Below are 26435 nucleotides of genomic sequence, written 5' to 3'. Positions count from 1 at the left end.
ATCAATCAGAATTTGAAATCTAAGATTCTCTACTTATTGCCGTGTCGAAATAAAACGTCATTTTTTTTAACATTCTCCCAAGTGATGAAATTTCATCGGCGTGCGAGCACGAGGGCATCAGCCGGCGCAGCGCCGCGCTACAACGCGCATCCGCCGACGCAGAAGAGGTGTTGGGCGCTAGGCATGAGGAGTGGAGCAGCCACGAATAATCGCTGCATGGATCGTGGCTGATAGTTTACGATCTTCGGCTCCCTTGTCGTGATGTGCAGCCGCTTCGCGAATTTTAATTCAGCGGTCTTTCTCGCCGTATGCGGTCTGTTTACGGCCGGTAACAGCGGTGACATCGCCAATGATGGACTGCTGCCAGTACTAAGAAATGATCCGCGATGCTCACCATCGCTCAGCATAGTTCTCAGCATGGAAAACAGCGGTAGCGGTATCGCAACAGCGTCGCAAACGTTTGAAAAGAACAACAGTCTTCTCCACGACGGTATCATCTACCCGGCTCATCTACGTTGGACCGACGGCAATGTCACGTACGGTTGTGTCTGCAAGTTGCGTGACTGTATCAGGAAGTGCTGTCGCGGCGACGAGGTCCTCCGCAAGGATCTTACGAAGCAACCAGTGTGTCAGAAAATATTCCATAACGATACCATGCCAGCTAGAGTAGAAGTGAAAACGCCGGATCTGCGTTTGTCAAGAGACCAAATGGCCGAAGAAGTCCAACATGTTGGCAAATTGAAAGATCATTTTCTTCTGGTGGAGAACTTTATTTGTCCTACCTTCACTTACGCTCTTAATCCAGATGAATATCAAGAAGATAAAGTCATTCTTCAAACGAACGGCAGCCTCGTAGATGCCGAGGGAAAGATATTTCCGTTCTGGGATTATTGTATTGATTGGCAGATGACTTTCGATCGAATCGGTATTTTGGTTTGTCTAACGCCGGGACAAATCACGTCGTTGAATGAAGAAGAATATACGGCTCATCATGTTGGCATCGTAGTGTCTATTCCATTTCTCGTCGCTACTTTTCTGGTTTATGCGATTATCCCCGAGTTGAAGAACCTCTATGGCAAAACACTCATGTGCTACGTCATCTGCTTAATCACTGCCTACGTTTTCCTGCTTTTGGTTAACTACATTTACATGTCTCCTATACGCGCATTATGCATACTTACAGGTAAGCAGTCATCTTGTAGCTGGTCTAATTTTACAATTTAAGTTGATATTTTTATATTCGCTTGATCATGATTGAATTTTGCTTACTTTTTTCTCCTTAGATATTTTGTTGTTTTTTAATTTATTCAATTTTGTGAATTAAGATTAAAAATATGTTTTACATTATAATAGAACTTGAAGTGTATGAAGATTGAGACCTTAACGATGCAGATCAAGAAACATTTATAAATAATTATTTCACGATAATATTGCTTTAAAATATCCACAATGCAGAAGAGATTAATGATCACTTTTTGTAACGTACAAAAAATATTTACAATAATAAGTTTCATTCCGAGTTAATATATACACATCACTTTTTAAATCAAATATAAACAAATTTCGTGTTTGATCATATCTATTATGTTGTACATCCGTGTTTGATTATTATATTGTCAATTATCGTTCATAATTAATATCATTGATCGCTACCATTCCGTCTTTTAAAAAATGTTCTCTTTTTTTTACTGAAGAAAGTTTGACCGTTGACTAAAACGTTTACGTTTTATTATAATTTATATTTATCGGTGGTCTATTAATTTTTTGTACTTTTATTATTTATTCTCATTAAACTTTTCGCACTTTTATATTTCTTTTTAATTTTGTTTTATTTACATTTAAAAGAACATTGTCTTTCTTCCTCCTTTACCCCTCTATTTATTTCCTTATTTTAAAAAATCAAATTAACATGTTATTTTGCATAATTTTATTTTTTGTATATGATGATTTTTTTCTTGGTAAATTTAAGAATATTATCATCATGCATAAAAAATAAAATATTAATTTTAAAAAATATTATCTATACACAAAATATCAGTATTTGCACAAAAAATGCAAATAAATTTATACGTGTAATAAATAAATGTATACGTATAAATAAAATAGAAACAGCGTTGAGTTATTTAATATAAAAGTAATTTGTTAATGTTATCGTTCTTTTTTTTTGAAAAGTAATTTGTTATCGATTTTAAAGAGTATTGTTCTTTAAAAAGTAACAAATTGCAATATATGTGTGTATGTGTAATACACAGTAAAATATATAACACACATATAAATTCAACATAAAATTTATATTTTTAAATCTTTTTCATATTCAAAATATATAACATATGCAATATATATATATATATATATATATATATATATGTATATAATAATTAGATGTATTAATATATCAATTAGTAAAGTAAGGGCTCTCAATATTATAATAATACAAAGGAATTTTCCTTTGTATTATTAATACATGGCGATCAAAATGATCGTATATGTAAATTTATGCAAAATTTTGCATGATTTCAAATAAACATAACTCCGTCAAAAATGGTCGAGTATTAAAAATTTTTTTTAATTTTAAAGCTTAAAGTCTCTACTTTGAAAAGCATTTGCTAGATTTTAAATTTCTCCTTTCCCCTTTCCGCCGCCTTTTCAAAAGTGAGGACGTGTTTCGTTTCCAAAAAATTGCATAGTTTGACGCACTCCACGAGATGGAATAAATTTTTTCCGCCAATATCATGACAACCATCGTAAAATTTAGACTTTCCTTTGCAAATTAAAAAAAAAACTGAGGTTGATACGATTTTTTAGCGGAGTTATGGCGTTTTAAAGTTATCCATGCATTTTTAGTCAATTACCGCCAGCATTAGTATTACCCGATGCGCACCACGAGGAGGTTGCTGGTCAGACTTCGCGCCTTTCTCGCTCAAACACACATACACACACACACACACACACACGCACGCACGCACGCACGCACGCATGATGCGCAAAATCCGACCAGCAACCTCCTCGTGGTGCGCAACGGGTAATGCTAATGCTGGCGGTAATTAACCAAAAATGCATGGGTAACTTTAAAACGCCATAACTCCGCTAAAGAAAATTGTATCAACCTCAATTTTATAATATTCTTTTACAGAGGCTTCAAATTTTAGATTTATCTTTTTTTTAGAATAAGTTTTTATAAATTAAATTATTATTATGTTATATATCAGTGCCTAATTTTGTGTATGTGCACGTGCATATATATGTGTGTACATGTATGTTTATACACGTATATTACATGTAATATTAGTGCTATCACTATCTATTCTACTAATATAGAAATAAGTACATTGTATGAATCATCTACATATGAATGTATGTATACGTTTTTTGAACGCATGGTTCTCATATCTCTGCGATTAGCGATAACATAACCACATGTTACATTTTCTAATACAATTTAATACTTATAATTAATGTATATATTTAGAATTATTTTGAGAAATCCAATATGATTCGGGAAATCCTTTTTCCTACAAGAAAAATTTGGATAAAATATGAACTAAGAAGGTCACCGAGTACTTATGTCGGCATCACTGGAGCCATTGCTATCTTCAATTTCTTATAAAGCAAATATTAATGTTTCCTTTCTTTTATTTTATATAAGATATATGTGACGAGTACAAACCGGTTTTTATAATAGAGATATCGTTGTTTTACTTTTGCATCGATATCATCTGCAGGGTGAGATAACATTCATGAATAACGCTGAAGTGACATACATATATTCAAATGTAATTTCAATATTTTTTATCACATATGTATATTTCTTGTGAATTCCAGAAATGTATAACATTTGTTGTGGAAACATGATTTATTTTGCATCCGTACTGTCAAAATTTATTGCTTTTCAACATATATATCAGAGTTGGAAAAGTTACTTTATAAAAGTAACTCGTTACCGTTATCGTTAGCATTCTTTTTTCCAAAAAGTAACTCGTACCGTTACTGGTTACTAATTTTAAAAAATAACTCGTTACCGTTACTGTTACTCAAGAAGTAACGAATCGTTACAATTTATGTTACTTTTTTTTGTGTACAATACAAACTTTACAAAAAAATTTTTTTAATACAAGATCAAATTAAATTAAAAATTTACACTAAACACTAAAAATTTTTAAACATTATTGTACATGAAAGTAATCAAAATGATAAAATTTTGATAGTGATATCGTTATTGATGTAAAGTATGTAATAATTTTGATAATGATCATTTATTTTAAATAATTATCAGTATGACTAGTAACGGTAACGAGTTATTTTTTTAAATTAGTAACCAGTAACGGTACGAGTTATTTTAAATAATGATAATTAAGTTATTTTAAATAAGAGAAATTTTTGAAAGAAAGTATAAACAAGCTTTCTTAAACACTTTTAGATGCTATAAATGTAAATAAAGTAATTTTCTTATTGCTAGTTTCAATAGATTGAAATATGGTCAAAATCGCTTTCTTCACGTCTTTTTAATTCTTTTTTTATTTTAAAATTCTATTACACGATACGATAATTTACATAATATCGAATTCTTGACTAATCATTGAATTATCTGTCTACTTAAATGTTTTTTTACAAAGTAGAAAAGTACTAGAAAGAGATTCCAGTAGTTTCTACGTGATACCTATTGCATTTCAATGCTTTTATCAATCCTTAAGTTCCATTTCACGCATATGTGTAGATATACATATCTATAGCATATGTTACTTACATGTACTATATAAAATGAGCGCATGAAACGAAAAATATCTATATTTCTTTATTTAAAAATTATATTCGAAAAAAATCCCAGACAGCATAGAAAGGCCAAAAGACATTTTGAAGATAGGTATTTAAAAGACAATAAGAGGTCTTTAAGTTTGTCTTTTAAGCATCTTTTAAAGACATGTGTTGTCTGGAAAGTAACGATAAAAATAACTGTTAATTTCGTTACTCGTTATCGAAAAATGTAACAAAGTTACTTTTTCCGTTACAAACAAAATTTGTAACGCCGTTACCGTTACAGTTACCAAAAAAAAGTAACTGTAAGGACGTTACAAATAACGCGTTACTTTCCATCTTTGTGTATATATATATATACACACATTATATATACAATATATATATATAAATCTTTATATATATATATATATATGTATGTATGTATGTATGTATGTATGTATGTATGTATGTATGTATGTATGTATGTATGTATGTATGTATGTATGTATGTATGTATGTATGTATGTATGTATGTATATGTATATATTTAGTGTAAAAAAAAGGTTCGTTGTTTGTCTCTAAATGCTTTATAAACTATTCTCAGTTTCCGCAGTTTTCTCAAAAATAAGTGTTTAAATTTACGTTGCTGTTGAAAGAATTAATAAAGCTCTTCGATTGAAAAGTGAAATTTTTTTCCGACCACCCTGTATATGACGTCTCGTAGCAGGTAGATCGCTTCTTCAAAGCTGTGGACAACTCATCGTTTAGTAGTATCGTCTCATTGCTCGCGTGAGTATATGCGTTTCTCGCGCGCTCTTGTTTTCTCAGTTCTAGAAGAGAAGTTATAGTGAAATCGAGTACAGTGCCAGTTTTATCAAGTCCAGTGAGATAGCTAAAAGTTGACCTTAATCGCCAGCGATAACAGTGCTATTTTTTATTTGGATCGATTTTTTTGTATTCCAATGATTTACTGGAAAAAAAAGAAAGAAAGCCGCGTAATATATATAACTTATTTACTTTCTTTTGTGTTTATTTCTTTCTGCCCCGATAAATGCATAATATTATTTCGTATGTGTTAATAATTTGATGATATTGCCATAAATCTTGTTCTTTTATATATTTTGATGTACGCTCCTTTTTCCAAATAATCAGTTCAATTAGATCATTAATTTAAAAGTTAGCGGAGTAGAAAATTTGATATATATAATAGTAGAATATTTTTTTGCTTATAATATTGTGTAATAGGTAAAGACATCTCTTATATACAAATAGATTTGCTTATTCTACAAACCAATTAAGACCGGATAATTAAGTGCCTATATTATACATATTAATTTTAATGTATATATATATATATATTTTGTTATGTATTTAACCAAACAAATATTACATATTACAATCTCATTACTATATTAGAATGTATGTAAATATATGTGCTTAACAAAAGTCTGAGTTTACAAAAACATCCTGTGTTTAAACAAAATTGGCTATTTTCAAATCGCTACGCATTGAAAAATCATCGTAGAAAAAAAATTAAAAAAGCATTTTGAAACACGAAGTTTCAACTTTAACCCATTATTGGTAGTTTTTAACATTTTTTTATATCTTTTTAGTTCTGTGCGTTACAAAAAAACACTGTTTTTTCTTTAAAATTACATATCTTTTTATATCTTCCAGCTTAAATAAATAATAATTTAATAATAATGAAAACAAATAATTTCTCCAAAAAATCAACTCAAGTCCCATAAATTACAATACTTTAACTTTAAAACGCTTTTCTTAACATTTTCTTATATAGTTTTTTATTGAATTACACAACTTTGAAATTAAATTATATTTTTTAGAAATAATGTTGATATTCGGCGAAAAATCATCATAGATAAAAAATTAGAAAAACATTTTAAAATATAAAAAGTTTCTACTTTAACGTGTTATCGATTTAAAACATTTTTTTATCTTCTTAGTTCAGTTCAGAAAAAGGATACATTTTTTTTCTTAAAATTACGTACGTTGCAGCTCAATAAAATAACTTTTTCTCGAAAATATTTAAGTTAAGTTCTATAAATTATATTTTACCTACAAAACGTTTTTTTTATTATTATATTTAATTAGCTGTATATCTATAAAATACCTATGTAATTCTATAATTTTTTTTACCGAGTCACAGAATTTTGAAACTAAACTATATTTCTTATAAATGTTGTCAGTACTCTGCGAAAAATCATTGCAGACAAAAAATTTAAAAGTTAAAAACTTGAAGTTTTAAAATGTTTAATCCTATTAATATTACATTAGTAGTATTAATAGTATTAATAATTTCTAAAAATTGTTTTACTTTCTCATTCTTAAAAAATAAAAATTAAGTTTCAAAATAGTGTAACTCAGTAAAAAAAATTGTAGTAAAAATAAAAAAAACCTTTTTGCAAATAAAATGTTTTAGTTTATGAACCTTGATTTAAGTTTTTTAAGAAAAATTTTTTATCGAGTTGCACACTGTCAAAAAATATATAATTTTAAGAAAAAATAGTAGTCCTTTTTTAAAACATAGAACTCAGAAGAAAAAATTTTTTAATACTACCAATAACACGTTAAAGTTGAAGCTTTAAAATGCTTTTTTAAATTTTTGTCTCCAATAATTTTTTGCTGAGTTGCAGCGGTTGGAAAAATATTCCAATTTTTTAAAACACAGAGTGTGTTCAGACTTTTGTCAAGCATTATATATGTGTACATGTAAATATTGTACGTAGATACGTTTAATGGCATGATTTTTATATTTACGTTCTAATTACATGATTTTTATCTATTTACACGTATGTTTAACTTTAAATAATTAACATTTCATAGAAAATATGATTACATTACGAGTTTACATTAGTTTTTTTTAATTATTAATTGTAAGTAATTACTTAAAATTTTATGTATAAATTATTAACATTGATATGAATAATATTTAAAACAGCGTCTTATCTACGATTATATATGATTATTTGTCATTCCATGTGCTTTACATTTTTCTATATATTGGAGATTTTTTAAAATTTTTATTTTATAAATAACTATTTTATGAGATGCCTAAAAATGCTGTTATATTCATGCTCTCTTTCAAAAAATATGTACTAATTAAGTTTGCTTTTTTATCACTTTTATTATTTTGGCTTAGTTTAGTACTTCATATATAAATGACAACGGAACGTGATAAATTTACTCTAAGTAATATAAGATTACCTATATACATTTTATTTATATTATATGGATCATAAGAGAGAAGTGTTGGAGCGTGCACGTATTCTCGAGAGAGATACATTACATTTTCTGCCTCTCCTTCTCTTTTTCACCATTTCTTGCGGCACTTTCGTGAGTAAGCTTCCGCAGGGCGATAACGCTGTGAGAGGCGATGATGATAATTATTTCAAGTTGCCATTTGAGAGCAGTTTCACTAATTAGTATAGAATGGAACGGCATCTGAGAATGGCCTTGTTCCTTCTTTGTCTCGTGATCTTGAACGCGGCCACTCTTGAAAACGATCAGACAGAGGAAGAGCCAGAGAGATCATGGGAAAAAAATTTTATCATCCCTCATGTTTATTCAGAGGTAGAGATAATTTCAGTTTGATCACATTCTTTGTATTGGATATTTAGAATTTATCAATGAAGCCAATTCGCGTCGCTTTGTTAACGCATAAGTGTCTACTATAATAATTTTATTAATGCTTATACATAATTTGCAAGAGCAATGACTGATATAATATAATAAAAAATAACTTTTGAACACACAAGAATAAAAATAATTATTTTTATAATTTTTTGACATTATGTCACAAATCTGATCTTTAAAATGCTTTTTCATATCGGCACAATTTTGAGAAATTTAAAATTAAATTAAAATGAGAGATTTAAAGTTATATTTATAAAAAAAAGAATTAATTTAACTAATTTACTACAGTACAACTTTATTACAGTTATGATAACGTATATGTGACGTGCTTTTTACAAATATTATTACAATTTATCAAAAAAAAAATCGATTGTGAAAATTGAAATTAATAATATTTTCATGATTATATATATAAATTTAGATTTATTATATTGTTAAAAATAGTTAAGTTAATAAATTATTAAAGATTACATAAGGCAACATAATGTATAACTGAATATTTTTTAATTGAGATTACACGCACATAAGATATTTGTGTTTCTTGAATGCGAATTTAATATAAAAAATAACGAATTTGCAATAATAGACTCAAAATATAGCATTTATTAAGATTAAAAAATTTATCACATCATTTTGAATTTATTAATTTTGACATCAAATTTGTAATTAGAAATCTCCCAAAAATTTTGGTATACTTATAATATAATATACGTTAAAAAATAATTGAGTATATCATTTGCCCTTAATGATTTAATATAATCTTCAAATAATTGTAATAAATCCAATAATATTTAACTACAAAAATCTTATTAATTTTTACAACAAAATTTTTACACTTTTTTAAAATAAAAGTTCTAATAAAATTTAATTAATTTGAAATAGAAACTTTTCTAGTATATCTTATATCAATAAGCATAAGTTAATTTAAAAAAATTATTTTTAAAACTTTAATTTAAAATTTTTTAAAATTAATGTATCAGAAAATTTTAGAAGAGTCGAATTAATATTTAGTGAAATCTACAAAAATGATTATTTTTTGTCTTGTTGAGTGTTTTTCTTGTTCAATTGTGTAATTATTTCTGGAATAGTAACTTCATAAAATAACCAGAGACAGTTACAATCAGTTTCTAACTATTTATGTCATAATTAATTAAGTTTTTCAGAAAGATTTATTTTTGAAATTTTTGATTGAAAAAAATCTTAATTATATAATCTAGATGTACATATAATATTTAAATTGTATAAGGAAATAATATAAAAAATGATATTATATATAACTAATAAATTCTAGTAGATCTCTATTCTGTAACTCTAAACACATGAGTTACAGGACTCGTAAACTTATGTAAAAAAAAAAAATGCGTTACAGTTATAACACATGTATTAAATGTTACAAAATAGGTCTGCATACTTCGAACTTTATCTCATATACAATTTGTTTACTTGCAATCAATTTAATTTATAATATAATTTGGAATCAATTTTTTCCCTAATTGTATAAGTATAATATGCAATAAAAATGTTGGATTTCGAATATAGATAGCTATTTTAGAAGAATATGAGAAATAAAATTTTATATAGTAGTGCTGAACTAAAAATAAAATTGTTCCACGACATATATAGATATAACAATCAGTTTCTAACAGTTGATTTTATTATTCATAACACATTACATATATTCAGTAATACTTTAGCAACAGAAATCTAAAAATTAATATTTAATTTTTTCTGCACTATTACATAGCTATGGATTATTTTATTTGTCTTCATTTCCTTGGACTCTTTTTCCTAGATGACGTCTGATGACGGCTCCGGAAAGCCTCGTGTATCGCTATGTTGTCGCGTTAACACTTTCCTCGCCGGAGACGACTGCGTACAGGCCGTGACGAACGAAACGGAAGTGGTCCAGCTGCCGGCGGTTTACGAGACTAATCTTGTATTGGCAAATATCACTGCGAGCGTTCAGCACTTTAATTTTGTGATATGGAATCCATGCGTCGGCAGGAACCGGTATCCTTTGAACCCACATGTTTATCTAGACGAGAAATGGTATCTCATGTCGAATGGCTCTATATTACGACCTCTGGCTGAGGAGGAGCATATCCTCGAGTACCATCAATACTGCTTAGCACGGGTGAAAAGCTATGAGTATCAGGAGTACTTGGTATTTTTCTGTGAAGAAACGTATTCAATTGAGGATGACGATGGTGGGGTTGTGTATTCTTTCGGAATGCTTGTATCCGTACCGTTTCTAGCTGCCACATACGTCGTCTACTGGTTACTACCTGACCTGAAAAACTTGCATGGCCTAACATTACGTGGATATGTCGGTTGTTTGGCGATGGCGTACAGTGTAGTGGGAATATTACAACTGACACCACAGGAGCAAATCCTAACCGGCGTCTGCATTACACTCGGTATATCTACAGAATGATGTGATTTCTCTTGTTAATTTGTGTTGCTATGTTAACGCAAAAAGAATCATGTTTTTTGAGATGAGATCACTACTGCACGACGAAAATCTCCGCATTAAACATCGCTACCAATTCTTGAATGTTAATGTTGGCTTTTCTTGTCTCTTAAATTATTTTATATTATACATAGAGTATCCTAGAAATAGTATTACCGAATGAAACGTAGTTTTCTTCATAGAAATCTTGCAGATTGAAGAAAGATTTAATATGAGCGCGCGACAACTTTCTAAACCAGTTCTCACAAGCACATCTCTCTACTTTTCTGAAAATATATAAATGTTGACTTTTAAAAAAGTTATTATATGTTAATTAAAGCACTATTCACACCAATTTATTTATATTTTACGATGTATGTCAATCACAATTTTTCTAGTATTTCGTAATATCATATAATAGGTATACACATACTTGAACAATGACTTTCAAAAAATAAATGCTTGGATTATATAATTTATTACAGGATTAGAAAATACGTCATTGAAGTATTACTTTTTCTTAGTTTGCTTCTTTTTATTATACTGCTTTGTATATTTGCATTTAATTAACTATTTGCTTGTTTTATTCAACTAATATAGAAAATAAATATATGGATTAATTTAATATGATTTTTCAAGTATTTATATAAAATTTGAAACCTATATATAATACACCTATGCCTATATATATATATATATATATATATATATATATATATATATATATAATAATAATAATGATAATTGAAACTGTATGACGATAAACTCGATTGGTTCACTTATATTTAATTATTTTACTCTTCTCTCAGAATTTTTTAAAAATATTGAAAGTAGAAAATATAAAAAACATTTTATATAGAACTCAACCCAATGACTTATCTCGGTTTATAAGACGATTTGTGAAAACAAATTGAAACAAGCACTTACATTGTATTATTTTCATTATATAAATCAATATCCTGCAAATTAAACTATGAAACTCTATGAGAAACTATGAGAGAAAAGGATTTTAACATCTTCTTTTGTCGTTCTCTCATCATTCCCGGCCGATCGAGGATCTATCTCTTATCGAGATGGCTTCTTAGCTATGTGTCTCTCTAACGTGCACTTGCGCGTTTGTCAAAGTCAAAAAGTCTTTCCTGAGATAAAAGTGTCTCTGCTGCAGTCAAAGCATTACAGACTGATTATATCACGCGTATTCTCGTTTCCGTAGTCTGCGATATCGTTGCGGTTGCTGGACACCTAACAAAGTTGTAAAGAAAAACCAACCAAGTCAAGGATTAATAAATTTGATGCATCAACAAGTGGACAATGTATAAACGAAGTTTCGCATTTTGGTGTTGCATGATTTTGCTCATCGTTTCATCCTTACAACTTCAACAAAATTCTACAAGCGATGAACAAAATGATAATTTGATGCTGCAATACGAATTTTATAATACAAACTTTACAAGGAATCATGAAGATAAGGTAGAGTTGTTGCAACATAATTTGCGCGAAAATTCCACTAAGAATAATGATGATACGCAATATAAATTCCATATTAATCCAACTAACTACCGCAAAGATGATAATTCAACGCGATATAAATTTCGTATGCATTCTATAAAGGATCAGAAGGAAAACAATCAAATGTTGATAGAGTTTCGCGTAAATTCTACTAACAATAAAATCGACAACAAGAACAACTCCATCATGTCAATTTATAGAAACTTTGCGAAAATCGAAGACAAAAACAACTTCTCGTATGAACCTCATGGAAACTTGACACAAACCGAAAGAAAAAACAACTCGACATCATATGAATTCCATGAAAAATTCAATAGAAATGACACTAAAGACAATAGTTTTCCATATGAAACGTGCGATAATATCACCTGCATTCAACTCTGTTGCCCCCTCGGCGATCGTTTGATTAGGGAGAAATGTATCTCTGGAAAGGATAATTATCCTTTTCCAGATGTATATAGTTACGCAACAAGTAATTTGCTACAAAGCGAGGGTAAAAAATTGGACGAAATATTTCAACTGATCGTTCACGATCCATGCAAGGAGACTGAACGTTTTTTGCTTGATCCCGACGAATATCCGGACGATGAGTACATGTTTCTCATCAATGGCTCTCTGTACAAACCGCATCACGACGAATTCGTTCAATCGACATCCTATTGCCTTGCCGTTGTGCAAGGAGGAGACAAGTTCGAGGTGACCGTCTGCTTCGAAAACGAGACAATACCTGATGTAAATCAACTAAATGGTACACCCATAGGCCTTATAGTGTCCTTGCCGTTTCTACTGGCAACGTTTGTGGTGTACTCTATACTGCCAGAACTTAACAACATGCACGGCTACACACTACGCGGATACGTTGGATCGTTGTTCGTCGCGTACATGGTCCTCGTAGTGCTCCAGCTCACTCAACCAGATGCTATAACGTATTCCACCTGCATTATGCTGGGTACAGCATACCCAAATTATATAACACAGCAGCATACACGTTTAGGGACTTATCGATTGCTCTCTCTCTCCCTCTCCCCCCCCTTTCTCTCCCTCTCTTCCCCTCTCTCTCCCTTTCTCTTCCACCAACTACATAAATTATTGCAATCTTGAAAATTAGCAGATAAATAATGGAAAAAATTTTAATTTATTTATGTATTTATAATGCATAATCAATTTGGATTTATTTGGATTAATATTTTTATCTTGTTATCTAAATTTTCTGGAAATTAAGCTTTAATGTAACATAAATTGATATAAGATTAATGTATATTACTCTATACTGTTATAATTAAGTAGTCTATTATACATATAGTACATTCTATTATACATATACATATGATAGAAAACAATTACAAAATTAAAACAACTTTATATTATTCAGGAGATATTTAAGTGTAAAGGAAGCTTTTTACATAGTAATGACAAGCAAATATTAAATTTTGGTATTTTAAATAATTACTTTTTATAAATTAATTACAAAAAATACAGATAATTAAAAATAATTTAAAATTATTAAGGAAATTTATTGATATTAATAACAAAATTTTGTAGCTCTCTTTTAACATATAATTTTTGTATAATAATGAATAATATAAGCTAATAATAGTTTAATAAAAAATAACAAAAACTTTTTCTAAGCACAAATTGATTATCATTTTTTTGTAGTTTTTTACACTAAACATTTAATCATTGTTTACATTGAATTCTTAATGCTAAATAGTTAAAATACTGTTTATTTATTTATTTTAGCCTTCGTCATCCACTTCTCATTTTTGGCGAGCTTCTTCTGGCTAAATGTGATGTGCTTCGACATTTGGTGGACATTTGGGTAAGTTGCCGAATATAAAGATGGTAATAACAAAAAATTGATTATAATAAAAATGAGGATTTGACTAATCATCCATGAGATATTCTAATGTGCGATTCAACTAGAGCATATTTTAAGAATAAGAAGTATTCTTAAAATGTGCTCTAGTTGAATCGCACATTAGAATATCTCATGGATGATTAGTCAAATCCTCATTTTTATTATAATCAATTTTTTTTATTATTACCATTTTTATTATAACCAATTATTTATATTTGATTTATGATTACGTAATTATAATCGAGAGATTAATTATGGTTTACCAAGGGTTAAGCGTTTCTAGATCGAGTTTTAGGTCAAAATGGGTTAATTGATTCGTTAAATATTTTCACAAGCGCCACTTGATCCAACGCTTATAGCAAAGAAATTTGATAATTGATAAACATTGAGAGGAAATTGATAGCGACAGGACGCGAATTAATATCCGGTACGTGACTGACGCGTGTATATGGCGCAAACACAGCCGAGTTAATTTTGATCTCGTTCGCGGTCGGACGTCGGTCCAAGAAGCCATTTCAATCAGGCAATATTCGGTGCTCGGAAAATATCAGTAGAATATTCCCAATATCGACACGAGCGTGAGTTATTGCTGTAGTCGAATAATTGTTAATCTTATATATTTTAACGTTAATTTTTTCTAAACGTATAAGTAACGTATCTTTTATATATAATTTATATATATGTATATAAAATTTTAAATAAAATTATAAAAAGATTACAACACATACCCAAACAGCATATAATATTTATATATACAAAATATATACACAAAATATTTATAATATTTATTTAAATATTCTAAAAAATATATGTACATACATATATACATACATACATATATAAAAAAAAATATATATATATATATAATATTTAGATACATAATATAGATATATAATATAATTTCAAAAAAATAAATAGTAAAAATATTTATAAACATTTATCGTAATATTGTGTGCTGTTTGAGTATAAATAATTATTGTTCATGTTATTACACACATTACATATATGTATGTACATAATTCATGCGTTCTCAATAGTGCCTGCGATCTGTAACCAATGCGTACATTCATTTGCTTTTTACTTTCATTTTCCTTTCTTTATTCACGCAGGATTGTACCTTAAAGTAATTTTTTTATCTTTTGCGTGTCAATGAAATTCCATGACGTAGCAATGTTCTGTCACTATTTACTGTCTCCGTATTGTGCGGATAATCTCTTATTGCCAAGCCTACAATCGTTACGTTGTTACGAAGGTGTGACGACTATCTGTGTGCGTATACTGTGCGTTCTTTTGTAATCAATTACATAAAAAGAATGTCACGCGCGCGATCGTACTCAGAATTGAATTAATTTGCTTCTTTATTGTACGCGTCATATAGCATGTGTGTTATCCTTACACATGTGTAAATTCTTACGCATGTTCACCTATATCAGACCACTGACGAGATTAAAAATGGACACGGCACCGACGAGACCAAATCATATGTTTGTGCAAACATTGTCGATAACAAAATTGTAATTTAGTACAATAAAACATTTATTTTGTTATTCTTAAAACAGCTACATAAAAGATCTATATGTTATTGATAATAAAATAATAGCCGAATGATTTACTTATTTCCAGTAGTAAGGTTTTTTCTAGTTACGTTAAATCCCTTAAGATCATCGATCTTTAATAGTATCTCGTCGGACAAAAAACAAATACTTATAAATGCTATAAAAAATTTAATAAAAAAAGATTGGATTAAGTTAGACTTTTTTTTCGTGGAGGTGTAAGAGGAGGGGCAGAGCTCCTCCCACGCCTACATGTTTAATTTACATGTAAGTAAATGAATCAATGTATAGGTATAATGTTCGAAAATTACGTATAATTCGTGAAACTTTTTTTGTTTATAACTTTTTAATAAATAACGAGCGACGGCTAAAATTACTTGGTGAATACAGGATGCTGATCTTGACAACATATGTCAAGGTCAAGATTATTAGAGCTGCATCCCTTAAGGTTAATAATTACCACGTTTTTTTAAATAATTGTTTATAACATCTACAAATATATATATATATATATATATATATATATATATAAGAGAGAGAGAGAGAAAGATAATACATGTAATAATATATATATATATATATATATATATATATATATATATAGAGAGAGAGAGAGAGAGATAAAATAGAGTTAAAAATACCAAGGCTATAACTCTTATAAACTTTCAAAGGTAAAAATATAATTATCGATAAAGATATGTTTTTGCAACGTCTACTATATTAGTTACCATTTATAGATTAATTTTTAACCAAAATTGTAAAAAAAATCCGTATTATTTAATCATAATTTTCCCTATATTTACATTGTAAATGTCTTATACTTGTTACTAGCTAAATATTATATAAACTGTGATTTTATAGAGGATTCCGCTCGTTACAAGGAAGCGTGAAACAACGAGAAAAAAAGAAGTTTATAATATATTCGATCTACGCATGGGGAAGCGCCTCCATTCTAACTATTGTCTGCGCTATTATGGATTTTGTTCCCAGCGTGCCAAAGGACTTTATCCGACCGGAATTTGGTGTCGTAAGATGTTGGTTCACTAGTAAGTGGATATTACTAACAAATAACTCTGTTAATATTGACATTTCATTAAAACAATATATGATTAAATCTTTTTCATAATTAAAAATATATTATGTAATCATATATGGTCAAGAATTTTTGTAAAAATTAAAAATATGTTATATATGCATATTTATAAAATGTAATTTAATAAAATCTAGAAAAATCGTTTTTCTTTGAAAAAAAAACAAATTTGATTTTTTAATTATTTCTTAAATATAAAAAGAACAATAATAATTTTTAATATTTATATTATTATTTTTCTTCGCATACTTTTTTGTTAATATAAATAAAAAACTAAAGTTTTTATAATTTTTAAATTATCTTTTTTTAACAGTAATTTTAATGGCTTAATGAGAACTTTTGTGACAAATTACATTAAACACCAAATGATTCAGGTAATTTTCAGTTAGAAATTGTATAATAAAAATTTTTATACATCTAACTGAAAATGATCAGAATTATGTCATGTATGATATCACAAAATCTTTTTAATCTATTAAATTTCAAAATAAGATAAATTAACCTATAAGAACTTTAATTTTTTTATTATATTAAAATAACAACTAAAATATATTTTTTTACCTTATAAATTGTATAATTTAAAATTAAAAATTTTTATATCTATAATAAAATACAATTTATTTAAATTTAATTTTGATTTTTTTAAGTAAATTAATACTTTAAAAGTAGTAATTACATAACTATACATATAGACAATTTAAATGCGATCTACATTTAAAATAGTGGCAGTCCAAATCTAGCATCTAAAAATTCAAAAATAATGGAAAATTAACTTGCCAGAATCAAAATATAATAATATAAAGCTAAGTTAAATACTAATATTTGAAAAAAAACAAAACTTTGGAAAAAATAAGACATGTTTTCCTTTTTTTATTTGTATTTTATTATTTACATCTCTAATGTAATATTATAAATTTATTTCCTATTTTAGCGGATGCAGCAAGGGCGCTATACTTTTACGGACCCATGAGTATCACTGTTGTCTGCAACATTTGCTTATTCATTTCTACAGCATTGAAGATTGTGCGCCATAAAAAGGACACAGCCCATCATCTGAGAAGTTCGGAGAGCCGACGTCATGATGACAATAAACAATGGTTCGTGCTACATTCTTTTGGTATTATTATTATTGATAATTTGTCTAAATAACGAGATATATCCGTTTGCAAACGGTTTTGTATAATATCAATCGTTCTCAAAATGATTATTTTTAGACGGCAATTTTCCCATGCGGAGGTTTGCTTTCATAATTGCGAAATCTTTTGTAAAAACAAACACATCACTGCCATTCCGATCGCATGAGCGGAATTTCTTGAGAGTATCTGCGATTCTCGAAAAGATGACAAACTATAATACTAAAAAACGAATAAAACTAAAAAATAGATGTTCCTACTTAGTAAAAAAAACAGAAATCATATTTCTTACTTAGACAGTATATGCTATTTATGATAAATATTCATTAATATTTATTTTTTTGAAATATTATATAAATATTTTATTTAATATGTATGGTAAATAAAAAAAAAAATATTTGTAACAATATTTTTTGTAAATATTTCTCAAATATTTGCTGGGGTATTTATAATAAATCTTTATGATCTTTTCAATTGAGTTTACAAAGATATAAAATATTTTGATAAATATTTATAAAATACATAATTCAAAGAATTATGAAATATTCAAATAATTATTATAAATACTTTGTATATATTTTATATATATTTTAAATATTGTGTGCTATCTGGATAAGGTTCTGGTATTCTCATTGATACATATTAAATTATGACGTCAGAAAGAAAAAATCATATGAATTTTTTCTTATGAAATACATTGAAATGAATAAGTTTTTTTAATGTAATTATTCGTGTTCGATAATATAGATTAGTAAAATATATACACCGAAAACTCTTTTTTATTATCTTGCATTTGTCATAAACCGATCATTTACATAATATTAAACATTAAAGAGCATTAAGTGAAAGAAATTAAGAAAGAATAAATAGTGAAAGTTCAATAAATTGAGACACTTTCAGTTATAAAACAATATTGAAGATGTTAAAAGAATAAAAGCTAAAGATAAAATATTATAAAGCGAGATGTGATAAATTCTGAAAAGATTCTTAGTAATTACGAACACAATATACCCAAGTAGAACAGAAAGTCACGATAATATCAAAGTAACGTCAAATGATGTCAAAATGACGAAAATATGACTACAAAAACTCACTTTTCGATCATTTATTTTTTGTCATTTTGACATATTTTAACATTATTCTGACTTTGTTCTACCTGCGCATTAATAAATGATTGTATATTGACTCATCTGCATTTGTTCTATATTTTCATCAAGAATGGTTCTTATGATGATTAATCAAGATTGATAGCTTTTTATTTATGAATAAAGAAAAGAGTTTTTGATTTTACTAATCTATATTACCAAGCACAAAGTCATATTTAAAAAACTTATTTATTTTGATATATTTTGCAAGAAAAACTCATAATTTTTCGTTTTTGTATCAATATAATATATAATTAATTTAATATAATTAATAAGAAATCAGAAACCTTAAAAATTTCTTTAAAAAACTTTGTTTTCTTTATTTTCTTTCTCTCTTTCTCTTGTTTTAAATCTGAAAGAGTACGGACAAATTGCGATAGACAATGTTCTTTGTTCCTTTAACAACTAAATTTATTCGGTACCTAGCTTATGACCACTGCCATGATTTTGTGATTCCAAATGGAAAGTTTATTCTACACAACTCTTAAAATCAATAGAAATTAAAAATAAAAATGTGTTATTTTCTGTATACATACATACTACACATACTATATATAGTATTTTACTTTTTAATTCTATTTTTAATTGAATTTGAGTTTTTTAATTTTGTTTTTTTTTGTGACATAATTCTTGCTGAGTTTGAAATCCTTTTGGACTTATTTTTTTTTTAACAGTCTGTCAATTGGGAAAAGGCTGCATTATGAAACTTATATATTTGTAATGTATTATACTTGTAATAAGTTTTAATTTTATTACAAAATTGTTAATTCGACTGCTAAAGGAATGAGAAAAATTTGACCGAATTTTTTGATCTATTATTTTTTAGGATTGAAACTTTAAAATTAATTTATCACTGTTTCAAAATATCTAAAAATATGATAGTTACAATTTTTTGAAATTTTTATTGTCTTTATTAATGTAAAAATTAATTGTTCGAATTAATGTTTTAAAAGTTTTTAGCTATAGCAAAAAAACTTGTTCCAATTTAATCCATTTTTTAGTGTGACCTTAGAAATACAAATGTATATTCTAGACATATAATAATGTTAATGATAATAAATCGTCATAATCACAAAAAATACAGAAGAAATATTCATTTATAGGTTCAATTTGTATTTGAAGCTGTTTATCGTGATGGGCATAAATTGGTCTATGGAAATAGTGTCATGGCTATTCAAGAGCGCGCCTAAATACGTTTGGTATCTCACTGATTTGACAAATACCCTGCAAGGTCTCATTATCTTCATTATTTTCGTATGGAAAAAGAAGATCAAGCGACTGCTGCTGAAGCGATTTGGTTGCCAGAATCGCGATTTATTTTCTAGAAATTCAACACGCAGTGGTTGCCATAGCTCAGCTTCACGCACCTGCACCACCACCATGTCAGGAGTGATGCCCCTGCAGGAAAAGATTAGTCCTTATGTGCAAGCAAACTATCGTGCGAAGAATTCATGTGATGAAGCCGATCCTTAATGCCGTCAAAACGTGTCATAAAAAATGTTATAGTAAATTAAAGGGATCAATATAGTTAACTGTATCATAATTTATATCATAATTCCGAAAGTTAATTTCACATTGTTATGTGCATTGATCTCTTTATTTAGAATGCGAAAATAGTATTGCCTCAAATTTTGACATACAACATTTGTCTTTCTTTCTTCATGTCTCTTTTTGATTTTTCTATTTAAAAATATACTTAAATCTTTTCTTATCTTTTTTTTACAGCATAAAAAATATTTTTTTATAGCATTATATATATTTGATCGCGTTACATATAACATTGCTTGACATTATAATCAATTTTTATCATTTATAATATTTTGTAAAGTTTATAAAATTTATATAAAATTATCATAAATTATTGATATGTTAGATTAGATAAAAATATAAACTATCAATATTATGTTAAGGATCGGGTAAACATGCATAAGTACTACCCCAGCGGAAACTCAATCTTTTTTGATAATTATAAACAAAATTATTATAAAAATAAAATGTAGAAAAGATTTTAGGAAGGAACGAGTCTTTTTTAAAAAGTTATAAGTAAAGAAAGTTCAAAGTTTGAAATAACAGAGCCCGTGCTAATTACGTTTACCTTGACATATGTTGTCAAGGTCAGAGCCCTAAGTAACGTTCAAAAGATTTTAAGCGTCATTCGTTGTTTATTAAAAAGTTATAAACAAAAAAACTTTTAGTTATTATACGTATCTTGCTATGTATTGAAAACACATTACTGAACGCATATTATATATATTGAAAATGCATGTGGAATAGTATAATGGTCCAACAAAATAGGGGAAAATGATTATATGTGGTTATAAGGTAAAAATTATAAATAAAAGAGTTTCTCAATATATTTTTCGGGCATGGATTGAATTGAGATTTTACATTGAAACTTCCACGCAGTACTATCAGCCTTGGTAGCTTTCACACTCTCAAGTTTTGTTATATTTATTTATGTGGGAGGGCATGGGAGAGCTTTGCCCCGTCCCTCTGTGCACTCTGTCCCACTTGAATGTTTTTTTTCAACATGTACTTTCTAGTATATACATAGAAAGTATACATATGCTAGAAAAGTACGTGCAGGTGGGAATGCACAAGGAGACAGAGCCTCGCTCCATATATAAATAAATATAATAAAACTTGAGAATGTGGAAACTACAAAGGCTGATAGTACTGCGTGGGAGTTTTAATGTAAAACTTTTAATTCAATCCATATCCGAAAAACATATTGAAAAACTTTTTCGTCTTTATAATTTTTACCTTATAGCCACAAATAATCATTTTCTGTATTCTGTTGGATCATTATGCAGTTCCATATGGGTTTCATATAATGTGTGAAAGATACGTATAATAATTGAAACTTTTTTTATTTATAACTTTTTAAAAAAGATTTAGCCCTTCCTAAAAACTCTTTTACATTTCATTTTTATAATAGTTTTGTTTATATTTATTTAAAAAGTTGAGCTTCTGCTGGGGTAGCACTTAGACACATTTACCAATGATTGTAATAAGAAGCTAACGTGCGCGTCACGCACTTCTTGTACTATTAATATCACTACCTATGACAAAATATTATGATAAACTTACTCAATTTTATTTTTTATTTTTAATTTCATATGCTTATGATAAATCTCTGAATAATTTTTGTTGCATTTATCTATACCAAATCAATTTTATTTAAAAAAATTTTGCTGTTTAAAATATTCAGCTGCATGTATAAAAAATATTGTCATGAAAAAAAGAAAATATATTTCTCACAGACTTCTATTACTCTAAAATTGTTAATACTGAAAATCTATAATATACATATATACCGTGAACTATCGTTTTCAGTACTGACAATGTAATTGTGGAACATAGCCTATATATAAACTTAAAACTGCTAACAGCGATGTGACAAATAAAGCTAGGCTATCGATCATGTAACTTTTGTCGAAAGGCGGAAACGTGAGTAGTGAAAAATGTTTACATTACTTTCAATCGCAAAATGTTTCACTTTTCACGTTTCTACTCTAGAGGAAAAATTATATGACCGATATCCTAGCCAATTATTTAGATACAATTGAGTAAAATATACATAGAACTTATACTACTGGAGTACTGAAAGAGGATTAAGAAAGAAAACATTGATGATAAATGATGGACTTATACTATGGTTGTCCTTCTATATATGCTGTCTTCCTTTTTCATAAGGACAACTGAAGTGTTAAGAGGCCAGTAAGAGAGATAGAATATATCTTCTTTATCGATCTTCCTTCAATAGATTCTCTTATATTTGGTATGTGGACAAGGCCCTTCATACATATAAGCTCTATGAGTATAATATATAGAAGTCTGTGATATTTCTGAGGCAACGAATAAAATAATACATGAAGAAAGAATTGGACATATCTTGAATTATTTGAATGTATCATACGATCGATTTTTCCGATATATCTAAATATTTTGACTATATGTATAGTATGGACTACGCAAACTTCAGGTCTGTTATCATTAAGCGCATGCAGCGTTATAAAATACCAATGAGAAGACGGCAAACTAAAATAAGTATATTATAAAATATAAAAAATATAATAAATATCATATCTAATAAATTTTTCAGAATTTAAAGTATCATTACTATTTCTACAATTAATATGTCCTCATCATTTAAATCTCCTGGGCTTTTGGTATTTGACGGTGGCGTTGAAAATCAAACAATGTTGGATGCAAAACCTCTTGCTTGCTCTAATGGGAAAAATGGGAGTGCTAGCAGTCCATACTTGTATAGTCAAAGTCTAAATATGATTGTTTAAAATTATTTTATTTTATGAACATCTTATATGTCTCAAAGATAATATTTCTTTTGTTTCATGCTATCTTTATGCAGTTCAATATTTTGTACACTTTTGGCGACAGAAATATCTCAAATACCTATCTATTTATAATCAATAATAAAACTATAATAAAAACTATAATAAAACTTTTAACGAAGCTTGTGCAAAATTTTTAATACGTTTAAAGGACAAATACAAGATTTTTGAAATTCTCTCTTTCAAATTATTTTCTTTTCTTATGAGTGTTATATGGGAGAACTCTTTCTACATTGTATTAAAATCAAGTTTCTATTTTAAAAATATGAAAAATATAACATATATATTATTTACAACGTATAATTGTAATTTTTTAATTAAAGATCATGATGTATGAATATCTAGAATGACGCCCCGAATATAAAAATTGATACAACTTTATGTATTAAAATGTTTATGATATTGAGTGCATAATAAATTTTTAATTAAAACCGTTAAAATAAAATCGTCGATACATCAACTTGATTTGTAAAAGTAACAAACAATAGCACTTATTATTTTAATATACATAATAGAATATAAAATTACATTTGTTATCGTTTTTAATAAAATAATAAAAATATGTATTATGTATTATGGTGTCTTATACACATCGACTGCCATATTTTATATAAAATTTTGTTTAAATATATATTATATATATATATATATACAAATGTATTATTTAAAAATAAATAAACAAAGTAGGAGCTACGCGCGATAGTAATGAGCGCAAATAATACAACAGTCCGTACTCCACATAAAAAAATAGATACATTTAATATTGCAAACGTTTCAGAAATCCTTGCGTTGAACTTTATCAAGCATACTTATAGATAGATAGGTTTATTCCAGGTCCCGTAGGTTTCCGGAGTGTTTTCAAGGGGACCACCAAACCCCTCACAAACTCCTCACCACCTCTTGAAAATACAACATCAATTATTACATATACAACATATACAATTATACACCCCCTCATCTCATCCCTCTTCTTCATTCCCCTCCCCCGCGAACCTGACCATTTTGCGGCCCTTACATACTAATTCCCTCTCCCTCCCTCACGATCCTCCCACTCCCATCTCCCCTCCCTCTTTCCCGTTCCTCTCGTTCCCCTTTTCCTCTCCTCTCTCTCCTCTTCTCCCTCTCTCTCTCTCTCTCTCTCTGTTCTCTCTGCCTCTTCCCTTCCTTTGTTTATCTCCTCTTCTCTCTTCGAGTTTCCACTCTCCTATCTTTCCTCCAGGCTAAGCTATTCCCCTCTCCTCCCTTCGCCTCTCTCTTCGTCCCTTTCCCTCAGTCATCCTCTTCTTCTCTATCAAGCATACTTATATATATTAAAAAAAATAAAATTTACTTATACATATATTAAAACAAGTAAAACAAAATAGATTTATCTATATAAAATTGAACATATACTTTTCTGAAACGGTATTTTACTCATTACGTCTATTATAAAACGTAGTATAAAACAAACGTATGTGTTATGTGTTCTTACTTCTGTAATTTCCATATAGAATATCTTTACGATTATCATTATGAACAGTTATTTAATATACATATAATATTTTTATCTATATATTTTGATATTTGTATATTTAATGCGCTTTTATAAAATAAAATCAAAATATTAAAAATAAATAGAATTTTTTACAAAATTACAATACAAAGAAAAATAAAAATAATTCAATCGCGCGTTCACGCTACAATTAAATATATATTAAATATATAATATTTAAGGCATTTTAAATCTGTATTTACATTATCATTACTACATGTATGTATTTGTAATTGTCTATGTATGTGGTTAGATGAGGAACTAAGAATAAAGATTATTACAGCATTCTTGTATTCTGCTCATACACATTTCAAAAGGTTTTCAAAGATAAGTTATATTTTATTAAACGCTTTTATCTAACACAAAACTACTACTAAACAAAATTGTTTTAAATATTTGACTAACTAGATCATTAACAGCGATGCTAAATATGATGTAAGAGCAACCATTGGCTGTGTTCAACGGAAAAAGCTACTTTGCAAAAATCATGAATTTGATTAGCATATGGTGTTGGCTGATATAAGAGATATATATTTGGTAAAACTTTAGATTATGGGACTTAGCTCCGATTACGTTGACCTTGATATATGTTACTGTTCTGAATAACGTTCAAAAGATTTTAGCCGTTGCTCATTGTTTATAAGGAAGAATTTATAAAGAAAACAATTTTATTAAATAACATTTTTTTATAAATGTGTATTTACTTTAATAAATGTATTTATTTAAACATATATACTTCTATATATGTATATCAATTCTACATTAAATATGATAAATATATTTTGTTGAAATATAAATGATGTTGGAAGTTGAAAACTCATATGTAGAACCAAAGGCGTAGCCAGATCTTTGTTCTGGGTGAGCTAAAAAATATTTCTATGATACAAAAACAAAACTATCGTTTATTTTTTATTGAAAATTACAAGCATCTCTTTAGCCAAAGAAATTATAACATAGCCTTATTTCAGTTTAAATTTGACATAAATCAAGAATTAAATAATAAAAATAAATTTCTCAAGAAAAGTCACTGAGACTCGAAATCTTGAGGAGGGCTCGAGCCCCTATAATCCCCCCTTGATACGCCACTGCATAGAATATATGTATATATATTGTATATATTAATTGTGTATATATACATACCGAGAGAAGCCTCTCTGATACATATATTGGCAAGAATAAAATAGAAAATGAATTATTAAGATTCAGTTACATTATTTTTTTCTAGATATATAAAGGTGCTCGGGCTAACCACTGATCTATATATTATATGGATTGCTGATGCCCTTTGTTTTCGAGTCAAGAACATGTACCCAATTGAGCGACGCCATGTTAGAGGGAATGTTGGAATCTGACGTGCCATTTTCAAATTATTAAATTCAGTTTAGTGTTTTTTTTAAATTAAATTACTAATTAGATTTTATCAA

At 28.1% G+C, this 26435-nt stretch overlaps 2 protein-coding genes across 5 annotated transcripts; both read left to right on the top strand.

The window, feature by feature from the left end:
• The first annotated feature begins 244 nt into the window (after positions 1-244).
• On the top strand, positions 245-24879 carry LOC140666721 (probable G-protein coupled receptor Mth-like 3). Of its 4 annotated transcripts, none has more exons than XM_072894216.1 (6): positions 5518-5617; positions 12051-13295; positions 14087-14165; positions 16619-16803; positions 17779-17944; positions 20229-24879. In XM_072894216.1, the coding sequence occupies exons 2-6, from the start codon at positions 12149-12151 to the stop codon at positions 20596-20598; spliced, it is 1947 nt and encodes a 648-aa protein (XP_072750317.1). In that variant the 5' UTR covers positions 5518-5617; positions 12051-12148; the 3' UTR covers positions 20599-24879. The 4 variants fall into 4 exon arrangements, with proteins under 4 accessions (XP_072750318.1, XP_072750317.1, XP_072750316.1 ...); XM_072894215.1 differs by lacking the exon at positions 5518-5617 and adding an exon at positions 5751-5979; XM_072894217.1 differs by lacking the exons at positions 5518-5617; positions 12051-13295 and adding an exon at positions 245-1183.
• Positions 8166-11197, top strand: LOC140666722 (G-protein coupled receptor Mth2-like). The gene is made up of 2 exons (XM_072894219.1): positions 8166-8325; positions 10181-11197. Exons 1-2 carry the CDS (start codon positions 8185-8187, stop codon positions 10820-10822), a joined length of 783 nt encoding a protein of 260 aa, XP_072750320.1. The 5' UTR covers positions 8166-8184; the 3' UTR covers positions 10823-11197.
• Positions 24880-26435: the final 1556 nt, after the last annotated feature.

This window comes from Anoplolepis gracilipes, chromosome 6 (assembly GCF_047496725.1).
Source record: "Anoplolepis gracilipes chromosome 6, ASM4749672v1, whole genome shotgun sequence".
Classification (NCBI taxonomy): domain Eukaryota; kingdom Metazoa; phylum Arthropoda; class Insecta; order Hymenoptera; family Formicidae; genus Anoplolepis; species Anoplolepis gracilipes.
The sequence above is the reverse complement of the archived record's forward strand: the minus strand, read 5'-3'. Positions and strand labels throughout refer to the sequence as shown.